Source organism: Chiloscyllium plagiosum, chromosome 22 (assembly GCF_004010195.1).
Source record: "Chiloscyllium plagiosum isolate BGI_BamShark_2017 chromosome 22, ASM401019v2, whole genome shotgun sequence".
NCBI lineage: Eukaryota > Metazoa > Chordata > Chondrichthyes > Orectolobiformes > Hemiscylliidae > Chiloscyllium > Chiloscyllium plagiosum.
In genome coordinates this window covers 46,800,184-46,816,464 of record NC_057731.1, presented here as the reverse complement: position 1 = coordinate 46,816,464, position 16,281 = coordinate 46,800,184, and the positions used below count along the sequence as shown (strand labels likewise).

Here is a 16,281-nt window from a genome sequence, read left to right as displayed (position 1 = left end):
AACCTTGGAACAGGCCTCGCTCTTCAGTGCCCCCCTGACAGTTTAGGAAATATAGGAGGCAGTCAGGCAAACTCAAAGTGGGAAAGCACCTGGCCTTGATGGTCTCCTGGTTGAGTTTTACAAGAGGTTTTTGGGGATTCTGTCAGGGCCGATGTTGGAGATGTACAAACACTCCTATATGCATGAATGCCTACCACCATCTTTGAGAAGCTAATATTTCACTCATTCTTAAGAAGGGAAAGGTTCCTGAGAATTGTGCCTCATACAGGCCCATCTCTCTATTAAATTCAGATTTTAAGATTCTGTCTAAGATTTTGGCACTGAGATTGGAGAAGGCCTTGCCCTGTATTGTCAAAGAGGACCAGTCAGGTTTTATAGTGAGCCGTAGATCCTCTAATATTAGAGGGTTGCTGAATATAATCCAAGTATGTCAGCAAGAGGTTGACCCAGAAGTTGATGATTTCCTTGGATGCAGAGAAAGCATTTACCTGGGTGGAATGACCGTATCTCTTTTATATCTTAGAGCGGCTTGGGTTGGGTGGAGGCTTTATATTGCCACCCCCTGGACGCGGTCATCACCAACGGGGTGAAGTCTGGGAATTTTAGGAACGGCAGGGGTAGTCGTCAAGGTTGCCCGCTCTCATCGTTTTTGTTTACGTTGGTGATAGAGCCACTGGCAGAGGCTATTCGTCAGAACGTCCACATAACTGCTCCGGAAGTGGAATGGGGGATACACAAGATTACACTATATGTGGATGACGTCCTTCTGTTTTTATAAGACCTGATGACCTCTGTACCTCATCTGATACAATGTATTTATTCATTTAGGGCTATTTCAGGATGTAAGACCAACTTTACAAAGTCGGAGGCTAAGCCTTTGGGGGACTTTAAGGAAGTGCCGGAGGTTGGTGGTGGCTCTAGGACTAATTTTGTTCACCTGCTCAACAATATTAGACGGGATCTCCAGAGATGGGAGGCTCTTTCAATTTTGTGGTTGGACCGAATAGCCCTTATTAGGATGAATGATCTTCCTTGCTTGCTTTATCTCATGCCTATGCTCCCTATAATGTTTCCCAGGTCAACGTTGTGGAAAGTTATGAGTTGGTTTAGTTCCTTTGTCTGGTGTCGTGGGCGGCCCATCATCAAACTTACTAAATTGCAGTTTCCTCAAGGTGGGGAGGAGTTGATTTCTTAGACATCACGAGGTATCAGTTGAATTCCCTGCTGTCCTTTGCCTACCCAATTGCACACAGTGATCCAGGTTCATATGGCTGGATATTGAGGCCTCCTAGGTAAAATGCCCTCTTATTAACCATGTTCATGGTTAAGATGAGGACAGTTATGGACCACTGCTGGAACCCCATTGTGATTAATATGGTCAAGGCATGGAGGGTGATGTGTCAGGTTGCTTATTCAAGACTTCGCCTCTCACCCCCATAGTTGGTATGCCGGAGTTCCGACCAGGCATGATGGACTCAGGGTTCAAGCTGTGGGCAGCAAGAGGAGTTTCTGGTTTGGGAAGCTTGTTTGAGGGGGTGGTTATGATGTCTTTTGAGAAATTGAGCAGCAAATACGGGCTGCCCAGTAGAGATCATTTCTGTTTTTTTCAGGTTAGGGATTTCATCCAGAAGAAGACCACCCTTCTCACTAAACCCCATAAGCCCTGGTACAGTGAGGTTGTTGCTATATGCCACAAGTACCCTTTCGGTTAGTGCCGCCTATTACCTACTGGTTGGTCGGGCCTGGCAGGATATTAACTGGTTATGTAAGTCTGGGAGCAAGAGCTAGGAGTGGAGATCTCTTCTGAAATGTGGGAGGATATATGGGAGGAGGCACGAAAGATCTCAATCTGTAGGACGGATGCTATGCGGTTAAAAGTTCTGCACAGGGTTCATTTGGCACTGGACCGTCTGGCGAAGTTCAAAAAGGGGCATGTCCAATGTGCCCCAATTATAAAATAAGCATAGGAACTCTTGCCCATTGCTTCTGGACATGCCACTGGCTCCTCGTTTTTTGGAGTGCTGTGGCAGGAGAAATAGGGAGGGTATTGAGGATCGAAGTTAAAGTAGACCTAACACCTCTCGTAGGTCTACCAAATTTATCATCTTTAGACGGGCATGAGAAGAAACTATTCAATATTCTTTCTTACTGTGCACGGAAGAATATACTAATGAATTGGGTGTCTGAGAACCTGCTGGGCTGGCTGGGATGACAAAAATTAATTATGAAGCACATTCCCTTGGATTTTTTCACAAATATAGTGCACCACACAACAGATCTTTTTTTATAAGACGTGGCAGCTCTTTTTGAGTTATTTCGACACAGATTTGTCTGCTGTCTTAATTAGGGTGTTAGTTTAACGAGGATGATTAGGTTTGCTCAACCCTGGAGCCAGGGGCTCCTGCGTTAACATGGGTATATATACAACGCTCCCGTTTTTCTTTGGGAGTTCTGCATTGAGCATTGTTATTTTGTTTATTTTGTGTTCTTGTGTTCAATTGTTATTTTTTAGTCACTTACATATTTTTTGGTATTACTTTGCCTAGTATTTGGTTTTGGTTTGTTTTGTAGGTTAGTAGTTAGTAGACAGTAGTTGTATTGTAATTTGCATTTTTTATTATACTTTATTTGTCATATTTTCCATAACTTTATATTTTTGTAAAGTCAAAAAAAGTTTTTTTTTGCTAATAAATAGAGTTATAGAGTCATGGAGATGTACAGCATGGAAATACACCCTCCGGTCCAACCTGTCCATGCTGACAAGATATCCCAAACCAAGCTAGTCCTACCTGCCAGCACCTGGTCCATATCTCTCCAAACCCTTCCTATTCACATACCCATCCAAATGCCTTTTAAATGTTGCAATTGTACCAGCCTCCACCACTTCCTCTGGCAGCTCATTCCATACATGTACCATCCTGTGAGTGAAAAGGTTGCCCCTCAGGACTCTTTTATATCTTTCCCCTCTCACCCTAAAGTTCCCCTCTCTGTCCTCTAGTTCTGGACTCCCCCACCCCTGGGAAAAGACTTTGCCTATTTATCCTGTCCATGCCCCTCAATTTTGTAAACCTCTATAAGGTCACCCCTCAGCCTCTGACGCTCCAGGGAAAACAGCCACAGCCTGTTCAGCCTCTCCGTATAGCTCAAATCCTCCAACCCTGGCAACATCCTTGAAAATCTTTTCTGAACCCTTTCAAGTTTCACAACATCTTTCCAATAGGAAGGAGACCAGAATTGCATGCAATATTCCAAAAGTGGCCCTAGGGTAATTAGACAAGGTCTTTTCCCTGGATTGGGGTACCTAAGGGGCAACTTTTTCTCAGAGGGTGGTGTGTATATGGAATGAGCTGCCAGAGGAAGTGGTGGAGATTGGTACAATTACAATATTTAAAAGGCATTTGGTACATGAATAGGAAGAGTGGAGAGGGATATGGGTCTAGATTAATTTAGGATATCTGGTTGACATGGACGAGTTGGATCAAAGGGTCTGATTCCATGCTGTGCATCTCTCTGACTCAATATAACTGACCGGTTCACATAGGCAGATTCCACAATTTGTAACAACACTGGCACATGAGATCTTGCTTGGCTTCTGATAAATCTGCATGCAGACAGCTTTCAGTAGGCTTTGAAGAATATTTATTTAATTCTTACGACTGAGATTTTATTCTCTGAACTTTTAATAAGTGGATAATGGGAGAGCAACCAGGCAGCCATCAGACTTTTTCCTATAGCTTTCACTGGCACAATCCTTCTGACCCAAACACTTAAGTCTAAAAGCCAGTTCAAACTCTGGCCCCTCTTTGCCAGACTGACTGTCTTCCCATGAGTTCCCAGTTAATATTTGCTGTTTTGTTTGAGCACAAGACCTCTCTGGAGTGGAAGTGTCTATAGAGCACTTACGAAACAAGAAATAACTTACCATTGACTTTCAAGCCTGGCTTCAAAAGCAAATAAACAATTTGTTTCTTTTTTAAAAAAAATACAAGCTGCTGTTCACAGTCATAAGGTCACAGCTGCAAACCAAAAATGATAAGAATAAAATTATGAAAAATCAGCAAGAGTTCTAAAACATGTTTGAGTGGAGCAAGATTGTGCTAATGAGTTGCTGCGTGTGATCTATCTATTGTTGCTCCACTTTTTCCTGACTTTGAATTGCCAGGGGTCTTGTTATCATATTTGGTCAAACATTTTGATGTTGATTAGTTTCCTTGTCTGACATTTAGCTCTTCCATCCATATCTGAATCGAATCTGTTGTAAATTCTGTGCTGAGCAGTTCAGTTACAAATTGAACTGACCACTGGTTACCAGTAGTGTTTGATTGCACTTATTAATAACTTCCATTGCTCAATTGACAGCTGGACAATAATTGACCAGTTTAAATTTATTGTATTTTTAATGGTTTGTAATGAGTTGGGCACTCATCAAAATGGTCTCGTATGCTAGTATCATCGCTGTGCTTGAAGAAAGGAATGACTACTTCAGGTACACAGGTCTTCAAGGCTCAGAGCCTTTATTGTATTCAGTGAATTTGGCTTGTTAATGTCATGGCGGGGTCCCCAGTGGGAAGCTGAGTAAACTAATCCATTTGGACTTCTAACTGTATACAGTACTTCGTGCCTTGGTTTGTCCTCGTGCTGAACTCCACCTTATTCTATAATGGAGATGATTATGGAGCTTCTGCATGTTTACTGTAAATGGTGGAATTACAGAAGTTTTATTTGATCTCCAGGTTTGACTGCTTTGCTCTTTCTGTAGTAGTTATTTTTATTCTTTATCATCCCAAGTTAGTTTATGCTTTCCTATGAAGTATTTGGCTAATTAAAGCATTTTGAATAATTCTGGTTTAGTTGTGTTTGGTGGCTGTGCCTTCAACTGTCTAGGCCCTAAACTCTGGAATGTTCTCCTTATATCTCCATCCTGTCTACCTTTCTTTCCTCCATTCAGATACTCCTTAAACTAAGTTTTAGTCTGATGTCTTAATATGTGATATAGTGTTAAATTTTCCTTCTTGTGGAAGATACTTCAGATAAATGTGAGGTGTTGCATTTGGTAGAACTTAAACAGTTAATGGTAGCGCCCTGAGGAATGTTGCCAAACAAAGAGACCTAGAGGTGTCGGTGCATAATTCCTTGAAAGTGGAGTCACAGGTACACAGGGTAGTGAAGAAGGCATTCGGCACGCTTGCCTTCATTGGTCAGTGCATTGAGTATAGGAGTTGGGATGTCATGTTGCAACTGTATAGGACATTGGTGAGCCACGTTTGGAGTTCTGTATACAATTCTGGTCACTTTCTATAGGAAGGATGTTAAACTTGAGAGGATGCAGAAAAGAATTACAAGGTTGTTGCTGGGACTGGAGGGGTTGAGCTATAGGGCGAGATTAAATAGTTTGGGGTTATTTTCCCCTGGAATGTCATAGACTGAGGGGTGACCTTCTTAGAGATTTATAAAATCATGAGGGGCGTGGATAGTGTAAATAGTCAAGGTCTTTTTTCCTAGGGAGTCCAAAACTACAGAACACCGGTTTAAGGTGCAAGGAGCAAAATTTAAAAAAGAACTGAGGGGTAACTTTTTCATAGAGGGTGGTGCATGTATGGAATGAGTTGCCTGAGGAAATGGTGGAGGCAGGTGCACTTACAACATTTAAAGGCATCTGGATGGGTCCATGAATAGCAAGGGTTTAGAGGGATGTGGGCCAGGCGCTGGCAAATGGGACTAGATCAGATTGGGATGTCTGGTTGGCGAGAAGAATTGGACCGAAGAGTCTTTTTGTGTGCTGAATGACTGAGTGATTTTTCCAATTTTCCAACCAGAGGAATGACTTCTTTAACTAGGGAGTTCTGCAGATGCCCTACTATAATCTTTCCTCTACTTCCTTTAATACTTGTGGATGGAAATAGTCAGGTCCTGGGGTTTTGTCACCCTTTAATTCCATTAATTTCCTCATTACCAATCTTTTACTTGTGTTAATTTTATTCAGTTCCTGTTCCTGATCCACTATTAAATTTCTTGGGACTTCTGGCAAGCTATTCCTCTGTTTCTATTGTAAATACTGAAGCAAGGTAATTATTCAGCATGTCTGCCATTTTCACAGTCATTGACAGTATCCCCACTTTGCTTTTAGTGGGCCAGTATTGCTGTTGACTACCTGTGTTCCATTTATAGAACTGTAAAATGTCTTATTAGTGATTTTGAAATCCCTAGCAAGTTTCCTTTCGTAACCTCTTTTAGTAACTCTTACAAGTTGCTTTGTGAGCCTTTGATTATCTTTGCATCTTTCCCACTCAGCAAGATCTGTGCTGTTTTTTGCATTTTTGTAAGCCCTTTTCGTTTAATGCTGTCACTTATCTCTTTAATTGTCCCTGGCTATTTTCTTTTGTGAAGCCAGCACTTGTTTTTTGTGGTCGTGTGAATCTGTTGCACAACTTATAGTTATGTATTTGTACTTTGTTCCTCTACTCCATCTCAATTTGCACCTTCCAGGAAATAATTGATTCTCACCAAAATGTGCTGCTCACATTTATGTGCATTGACCTCCATTTGCCCATTCTGGAAGTTTATTAATATTCTCTTGTAATTTGTTGTAGCCATCTTCGGTATTCCAAATCACATCCCCAATTTAGACTCATTTATCAATTTAGGAATTGTGTTTGTGTTTTCAAAGTTTAAATTGTTAACATAATTTGACAACAGCTATGCTGTCAGCACTGATTTTTGTAGAGCACCACCTCCCAACTTTATTACCCTGAATTTACCTTTTATAATGCGTTCTGTAACGCGACAGTTGTGTTCCTCTGCAGTCTGGCACTATAGAAAATCGCGTCATGGAAAATCACAATAGAAAATCACACTATAGGAGTTCGCTATAGAAAATTGCGATACCCATTGAAAGTTCATATTACCCAAACAATGTCCACAATTCATCAATTATGTTTTTGCCAACTCGCATTGATGAAATGCTCGTTATACCAGAATGATCTGTATACCTTACATTGAATACATTTTATTTCCATCCTTTGCTTTCTGCCCTGAAGCCAAACTTTACTTTAATGCCAAGAACATTTATTAAGCATGCAATGCCATGCAAATGTGACAATAATGGTTCATTTATTTTTATAGTGATTCGTTTTGATAGTTTCCCAGTGTAAAATTTAGTAAAGACTCCGTCTGCTATGCTAAATATTGATATAAACAATATTGCTAGATAGTTGCTTTTTAAAATTTTTTATGTTCCCTGTCTAAAGGTATAACAAATTCTGACTACCTCTTCATTAAAAGTTTCAGATAGATAAAAGATTTAATATGTTGCAAATGTGAGTTGTTTGAATAAATTCTATTCAGAAAAGCTGCTAATTCAAATGAATAGTTGAATATATATCTTAAAGTGATTATACTGAAGGACTTATCTCATTTGGACACCAGTGTCAGTCAAACAACCAATTCTATGATACTTCTATCAAGCTAAATTAAGATTTGGAAAATGAGGAGTAAGACAGGTAAGAGAGAAAGAGACTTATTTTGAGCTTGCAATGTCTTCAGTAAGCCTGTTTATTCAATACTGTAATTTCTTGTACATCTTGGAGAGGGAGTTTCAGTGCTGTTCCTCCACTTCAAAAGAAAGTGTCAGTATACCTAGTCTAAAATAAGTATCCATTATTTTCTCTCTTGTGCAGACAGCCCACGGGTTGTGGATTCCAATATTCCTTTAGTGGCTCGTGAGATTATGCATCGAATGATCAGGCAGTTTGCTGCTGAATATACCTCAAAAACAAGCACTTCTCAGGACTCTATAGTACTCACCAGCACTAAGGACCAAAGTGCATCTAAAACACCTGTGCTCGGTGCCAGTGCTCTAAATCCTGTTTTAAGCAAGCTTCTTATGGCTGACCAAGATAGACCTTTGGATCTAACTATCAAAAAGTCTAATCTTGAATCAGACAATCAAGGTAAGCCTGCAATTTAAAACGTCTTTTAACCGATTGCATCTGTTATAGATTTCATTTGTTTGCAATGGTTTCTTTTAAGATGATGAGAAAGGATGGACATTTCAATGAAGCACTGATTCTGTTGGTCTGTTTTTTTTTTAACCAGTTGTCCATTTCAATTCTTTCGACTCCCTCTGTGAATATTGGCTTTCAAGAGCTGCATGATCCCTATATCCTTTGGTTTTGAATTGCAGTGAAGCACATGTTGTTGTAAAGGGTAAAGCCTGGATATTTGTCAATGGGCCCAGTGTGCGGTCAGGAGAATGCCTGGCTCTGCATTCCTGCATTTTAAAAGTGACTGCTTGAGGACACTGATTTTTGAATCCAGGAGGTTTTTTTTGCGGGGGATGTGGAGTTGCTAAATTATAAATCAAGGCTGTCAACACAGAAAATGAGGATGGGGATATCGGTGGACTTGGGCTGGGAAGATAACCTGCCTCGGGGCTTCAGCACTGTTTCCAACATGTTAAGAAAAGGAATAAATCATGAAATAGCCCTTACACCACACACTTCTATACTCACTTCCATTCACCATCCTTTTCCTTATATAAAAATGCCAACTCATCCAGTGTTCACCATGGACAGACCTCAGGACCTATGCAGAGATTGGATAGCGTAGGGTTCTAGCTGTCTATTGCAGACTTCACTATATTTAAATATTTACTCTCGTTCATAAAACCCTTTCACTACATTTACATTCCTTTGACAACATTAAGGTTTATCACAATAAATATTTAATTCAAACGTACAATCCCTGAAAACAACAAGCAATGGAATTTGTGGTCCCACTTCAATTATTCTATAACTACTTGTAGCTCTCAGTCAAACTGTGAATTGGCAGGCATTATACATGATAATGGATAGTTGTTAAGTCATTCATGAATCCATAATTCAGTAATAGAAGCCTTAGGATTATGCTAACAGATGACCTCTAATAACAAATAATGATTTAACATTTCAGACTGTTCCCTTCAAACATTTAAAGTAAAAGTTAAAGTGCCTTGACAACTTTGCAGCTCTCTTCACTTTCACAGTTTATTTTGATAGCCCCTCTTGATATTTTTGACAGCATTCGTTGATAGTTGCTTTTGCATTGGCTTGGAGCAAACGAGGTTATGCAGTGTTTGCACACATTTATTCCTACCTCAATAATTCCACAGGAATCAGCACCTTTCTCAAAGGGTATATGACCCCTCCCCCTCACACCCAACATGGCACCTTATCTTCCTCAAAATTGTTACCAACTATATCCCAAGAGAGCTATTCTGATTACCTAAAGAATACACAAAGTTCAAGCCTGTCCTTACCAGGTCTACTCTGCATATTTAGGATCTCTCACTCCTGGGCTACTAAAATGCAACTTGATCAAAGGCAGCTACCTCCGTAAACCATCCTGTTCCTATCCCGTGAAAATGGTAAGTGCTGTGTTTGGTGTCAGATTTTGCGATTTCCAGACCTGTCTACCATTTCACCATATCCATTTTGGCGAAAATTCATGTCTATATTTCAGATAAATTCTCATTTAAAATCCTGAGACCAGAGTTTGTAAAATTTCAAAGTGAGATTTTATATTTGGATTTCCCTCTATATACTTTTTAAAAATATTCATTTTTAAAGCTCTCGAATCTCCCTGCCTTCCAAAGTGCTGCTCTTATCCAAGCCAGCTGCTCTCCTTGTATTGTCTCCTAATTCTTTATGGGTGTTAAGTACTAATTCTAACTCATATTTGTATTTTACTGTACACTCCCAACAATATACTAGTGTCTTGTAAAATTAACGGTTAAAATATTTAAATAAACTGAGAATTTTAATGAAACAGCATGCAACTTAAACACACTGAAAGGGATCCAGCATCGATTTCCATTTTTAATTTTTGAAAATTGAATTTAGAGACTATTATGTTAAGGAGGACAATTTTATTCCTAGTTGCAGTCATGTGATCCCCAAGTATGCATGTTTGAAGATCAGGTGTAAGGACCATATAATTTTATTTTCTGTATTTTTGAATGTGAACTAAAATGGAAAAAGGATTACTTTAGAACCAAAGGAAGGAAGTGCTGCACATTTTAAAAACATATTACTGAAACTGAATGTACGTGATGTTTGCTCTGCTGCATTGTTCAAGTAGTGAGGGGGGTTGGTGGGAGAAGAGATTTATAAATTGCACAGCATTCGGATGTGCATGTACAGAATGAGATTTGTCCAGAAACAAGTAGCTGATTGATTTGTGCAGTTGAGCCCAGTTGTGAATGCTAAATTCAGGTTGATTGGATGCATTCTTATTCATAGGTGATGCAGAATGTGGCAAATGTTGAAAATGGAATTAGAGCTGCAAGTGGGAAAAGTCAGGCTGTCAGCATCTGAAGAAAAGTTTTTGAATGAAATCATTAAGCTTGCTTGTCTTTTAAAATGCTAATGCACTTATGAATTTCTGACACACTGTATATATACAGAGCTGAAAAATGTGTTGCTGGAAAAGCGCAGCAGGTCAGGAATCCTGAAGAAGGGCTTATGGCCGAAACGTTGATTCTCCTGCTGCGCTTTTCCAGCAACACATTTTTCAGCTCTGATCCCCAGCATCTGCAGACCTCACTTTCTCCCACTTTATATATACAGCCAATCTGAAGTTGATTTGCTTTTTCGTTTGTGTTTTGGACTGATCACTTTAACTAGGGCAAAGTGGTTTTTGGTAGGTTGAGTTTGACTCAGTATTTTAAATAGTCAAAATAATATTTTTTCTGCATGGTTTAATGACAACCTTTTGTGAATGATATTAAGATGAAGAGTGGGTGCTAAATTGCATAAACATCAAGATTATTAAATTTCTAATTTTTTTCTAAAGTACGAAATGTAGAAAATAGAATTTGAATTAATTTAGTGCCTTTCAGAATACCAATGTAACAGTCCTCTTAAAGACATTTTAAAAAGAAGCAATTTTGCGCCTTGAGCATATATACAGGCTAGAAGATGGATGCATTTTCGAGTATTTTCTACCTTTTGAAAAGCCAGAACTGCAAGGATGCTGGTTGGCACTAGGCAATGACCCTTCATGGCTGTTAAGGAAGAATGAGACAGATGCTTGTTAACAAGTGGGATTCAGGACAATTAGAATGATACCAGTGGTAGGCTAGTTGGGCTGAAAGTTTTCTGGGATATAATAAACTTACTACTATATGTTGAAAATGATCAGAAGGACAAAATGAAATTGAGAAAAGTGTACAACTTGAGAAGTAAATTTAATGATAAGAAATTATTTCAGTAACCATTGTAAGAGGCCCCTATCTTTTTATTCCTTGGACTATGGATTAGAAATGAGAAAAATGGACTCTGCCTTTCAAAAGGAAGAATGTACAAGGAGTTGGCACCTAGGAAAAGCAAGTAAAGCTAACAGACAAATATAAAACAATGTTATTTTTGGGGCTATTGAGTCCAGACAAATTGATTCCATTTGTTATGGGTTCTGGGGAGTTCAGCATAATTACACTCTCTGGTCTGGGGAGTGAAACAGAGAAACATGGAGATCTCCAGAAGTTAGCTCCATAAATTTTTCTCTCCTTTCTCTATAAAGCTGCTTTATCCAATTATCTGTCAAAAAGTAGATAATTTGTAGATGCTGAAAGAAATAATTCTCAAGCATAAAAATAACCAGAAAGATCATGGGTCCAACCAGTGAGCTATTGATCATTTCTGTTCAGATAAAATCAAGGCTTTGTAAAAGATTTGTTAGGATCCTAAAACCAACCCTGTCTGGTTTTGTGATTTGGATTGGTGATGCAAACTGTGAAGTTCTCCTGACTTTTTCTTCCCTTCCCTTCATTATGGTTTGTCTGTTTTTCTTTTGTTTGCATGTTTGTGTAAATTTCTTTGTGGAGGAGCAAGTGTTTTTGGAAGGAGGTCAAGTTTAAAATACACAAGGTAGAAATCCTTTTTCTTACTGTTCCTGTAAAGACTGTTACAAGAGAGTTTTATTGAAGAAACCTAGTTATTTACCTTGTTTTTGTCTTGAGTAGCAGTCAGTTAAAGGTTTATTGGGATTTTTGGTAGGTGTATTAAATGTTTGCATTTGTGGTGACTCAGAGAATAGTGGGTCTTCATTTTTAGCACAACTGTGCCTTGATATATTAGAACAACCTTCAATTTGCATAGTGCCCTTAACTTTCCAGCAGATTAGAAACAGGCTAACTTGATACTGCTTGCAAAAAAAAGTGAAAAAATGGGTAAGGACAGCATAGAACTATTATAGTTGGCACTCTAATCTTATATATAATAGTGGAATTTATGCAGGAGTAAATTGAGCATTCAAAACTTTGTAAATAGAAAACACCATGGATTAGAAACACAAATGCCAAGTATCAGCCTAAATAGCCATTTATGTGCCTCTAGAATTCCAAAAGGGCATTTGATAAAGCTCTGCTTAGAATTTAAATGATGGGAGTTTAGAATAAATCTTTGTTAGAAAACAAATGTCCTTTTGGAAAAATTATGCTGGAGTTTGTGAAATATTTAGACAAGTGTCCAAGGATTAGTTTTTGCATTATTATGGTTTCTAATTTGTATGAATGACTTTGATTCAGATAAATTGATACCAACTGCAAATTTTAGGGGTCAATATTTGGGTGGAGCCAACACAGAGATTGAATAAAACATGTATGAATGCAGAAAAATGGCAGAACCTTTTACAGACAAGCATAAAATCTCTTTGAGAAATAAAAAATTGTTATGCATTCCATAGATGCTGCTGAGACAGCTAAGGAAGACTATTTTTAAAAATCAATGGATTTCGGCATTCTTGATTTTCAAATAATAACCAATACAGAATGATATAAAATTGATTTTTTTTGGCCAGATTACCATTGAGCAGTACATCCACTTCTGGCCATTTCATTTGTGGATGGTGACTGAAATAATAATACAGTAATATATTTGTGCTTTCAGTTTCAATTGAGTGCTTTTTTTAATGCAGTTGCTAGTTAGAAACTCAGTATTATGTTGTTATCCAAATGGCTTTGCATAAATTAAATCATTCTGTTTTATCTAAATAAAATGAGTAACCCAGAATCCAACTGGAATTCAAACTGGGAGGGGAAAAAAACAACTTGTCTATGTATTTCCTGGGGTTATGGACTATATTTGGTGAGAGTTGTTGAAAGTATCTAGGAGACAATATTGAATGTGGATTGCGAGCCTCATTTCTGAATCACTGGAAAGGAGATGGGTACTGTTGCTTTGGAAATAATAATCAAGCTGCAACAACCAGAAGCAAATGATTCTGATGTTTGGTTATTGTTAGCATTAAAATTGTAGAGTTTATGGGTGCTGTTCGCTTGATTGTGACTTCAAAAAGCTATAATCATGAAATTGTCTTGCACGGTTGGTGTTTCGCTTGAAATGAACTAGATTTTTATCTCTTGCTAATATAATTTTCTTAGTATTTTATACCAACATGTCCAAAGATGTGCAGGTTAGGTGAATTGGCCATGTTAAATCACCCATAATGTCCAGGGATGTGCAGGTTAGGTAAATTAGCAATGGGAAATGCGGGGTTACTGAGGTAGGGTTGGGATGTCTGGGTGGGATGCTCTTCTGAGGTTCGGTGTGGGCTCGATGGTCTGAATGGCTTGCTACTACACTGTAGGGATTTTTGATTATACGTAAACTTTCAAAGAAATGTATAACTGTTCCCCCATTAATCTGTCATTGGACTTTTTGACATTTGTTTCCTTTTCCAGATGGAGTGCTTGATTTGTCTACTAAGAAAAATCCTTCTGCCCGCAGTGTTTCCACAGGCAAGACCCTGGGTTGTTCTACATCTACTGTTCTAGCTAAAGGGTGAGCATGAAGTTTGCCTTTAATTGTGTCTTTTAAGCATTTTCTTTTGTATTAGTTTGCATTAGGTTATCACTGAGAACACTGGGTATTCCTTCAGCTGTGTTCTTAATTAAGGAATTTTCTCTTTTTTAAATTTAACAATGCACCAATAGCAAGGTATTGGTAGATAACCAGGAAATTAGTCAAATCTCCATTTAAGGTAAAAATCAGTTGCAGAGTGAACTAACTGATTTATTACCTTTTTATCTCAGTGAAATAAAAACTTGTTCCCTTCCTTTTCTGAAGAAGTCAGTTATTTAGGTATTTTTCCATTCTTGTAGGTATTTTGTCAACCTTGTTTGCTTGATGTAGTTAGTCATGATAATCAAAGAAAATAATCCTATTTCCCTTACAGACTTAATAATCAGAATTTTAATGTTGAACATAAATGAAAGTGCTTCAGAATTTGCTTCATAAACAGTATTCAGCATAACAAGAATTGTATTTATTCTCTGGACATTATTTCAAGTCATCTAAACTCATTCACAAGGTTCCAAAAAAAATCCATAAATTCAAAGACCAACACAAATACTCAATGAATTGGGAAGAAGCAAAAACTGTTTGACTGCCTTTCGTTTATAGTGATATGTGTGAGCATTTAGCCTAATTGATGGTGTTATGCTGTTCTCATTGTACAAGACTTCTGTTCCAATGTAATATATTCTTTTTGTAATGTTATTAATGAGAAACATCTGTAATATACAATTTATTGTCATACAAAACATTTGGGATTTCTTAATGCATTTGTAGAGTTAAAATTTTTAAAAATTCTAATTTGTTTAAATGCAAGGATGTATGCCAAGTATACAAGTTATTTGATTTCAGCAGTACAGAAAATGTGAAGAAATTCATCTGAACACTACTCCACTGAATTCAACAAACAACGTGAGCATGGATCCAAGAATTGCACTGTATCTTGGTGCTTCCTGTACCTTTTTTAAATGGCTGAGATTGAGAAGATAATCATAAGTGATTGGGTTGCCAATTCTCCAGGAACGTCCTGAAGTCGCAGGGAATTAAATATTAATATTTTGGACACTGATGTGAGCAACGCAGAAAATTGGGAATAATTGAGAGGAGATGGGGGAATTAGTATAGGGTTGCAATGGGAAAGGAGGCGACTGGAATAAGATTTGGGAGGATTGCGAAAGAGAAGTGAAACTGTGAATATGATAGGATGAGAGTAGCAACATTTTCTGCAGAGCCAGAAAAAGAAAAACAGCAAGATAATGAGTAAAGAGCCAATTTCAAAGCAGCCATTTAACGAATGAGTGAAGCTTGGGGATTTTATTGCAGTTAAACAGAAATGGAAACTGAGATTCCTTTTCGAAAAAAATTGAGGGAGGGGGAGGAGGAGGATTTTTGAACTGTCTATTGGACAGTTGGATGCTTCAGTGTGAGTGACTGTTGAAGTAGAATTACAGTTCATTTAAAAAAGGAATGGGGTAAGTTTTTTTTTATATAAAGGAAAAGTTTGAAAGAACTGGGGGAAGAATGAGGTTGTAGGATATATTGGAGGTGTCCTTGTGCTAAAATTGCTTTTATTTATGAAAACTCATTCAATGGAGTGTTTTAGAAAAATAAGTGCTGAACTAAGCTTAGAACGGCCAGTGATAAATGCTTCAAATACCAAATCACATGCTCTTTGTGCACTGTTTTAGTCTACTTTATGTTGGTCCATTCCAGCTGACTTTGACTTACGAAGTCTAAGTACAGGAAAGCTCACGAAGAATCTGAATCCAAGTCGATAAGGCTTTGTGTTATTGTGCATTCAGCTGTCAAATTAGACCAGAACTCCTGTTGACACAAACTCTGCGGAATATAACCTTATCTGTGACTTTAAGAAAGCTACTGCTTTATGCAAAAAATATAATAATGGTATTGTGAGAGAAAGTTGTCTTATTTCCATGGTATAGTCTGAGATCTCATGATCTTATCATAGGATGTTCCTTTGCAGCCACGAAGAGCTGAGATTAATGCTTGTCACTAGTCCATGTAATCTAAGCTCAGTAAACTCCGCAATGATTCAGTCTGGGATCTTCTGATGTTCATACTTCCGTGTTAGGCTACAGATTAAAAATATATCTTTCCCTGGTTGATAAGAATATTAATAGAAACCGATGAGTACAACTGTACCCCAACTGTACAGGAATGTCTCGCTATTGATTCTCGGTCTGTGTTACTAACTAACTTGAGTAGGGTAGAAATGGAAGGCAGACAATTGGCTTCTGTGCCAAAGGGTGGGGAACATTCCTCTTCCTTACCTGTTGTTCCCTTCAGTACAGGGTTATCATTTAAACCTACTTTACAAATATAACTTGCATGTCTTATGATTTTTGTCATGACAACATTGACGTTCTCTTCCAAGTTGCTAAAATAATATTAATTGTCCACTGTCCATTTATTACAAAGTGATTACATTTTG

The 16,281-nt window shown here is 38.1% G+C and overlaps 1 protein-coding gene across 1 annotated transcript in view; it reads left to right on the top strand.

The window, feature by feature from the left end:
- Positions 1-16,281, top strand: part of LOC122561413 — a 100,935-nt gene that overhangs the window by 15,431 nt on the left and 69,223 nt on the right. The window contains exons 3-4 of the mRNA XM_043713174.1: positions 7,677-7,949; positions 13,718-13,817. Of these exons, the coding sequence (XP_043569109.1) occupies positions 7,677-7,949; positions 13,718-13,817 (373 nt within the window). The remainder of the gene's footprint in view (positions 1-7,676; positions 7,950-13,717; positions 13,818-16,281) is intronic.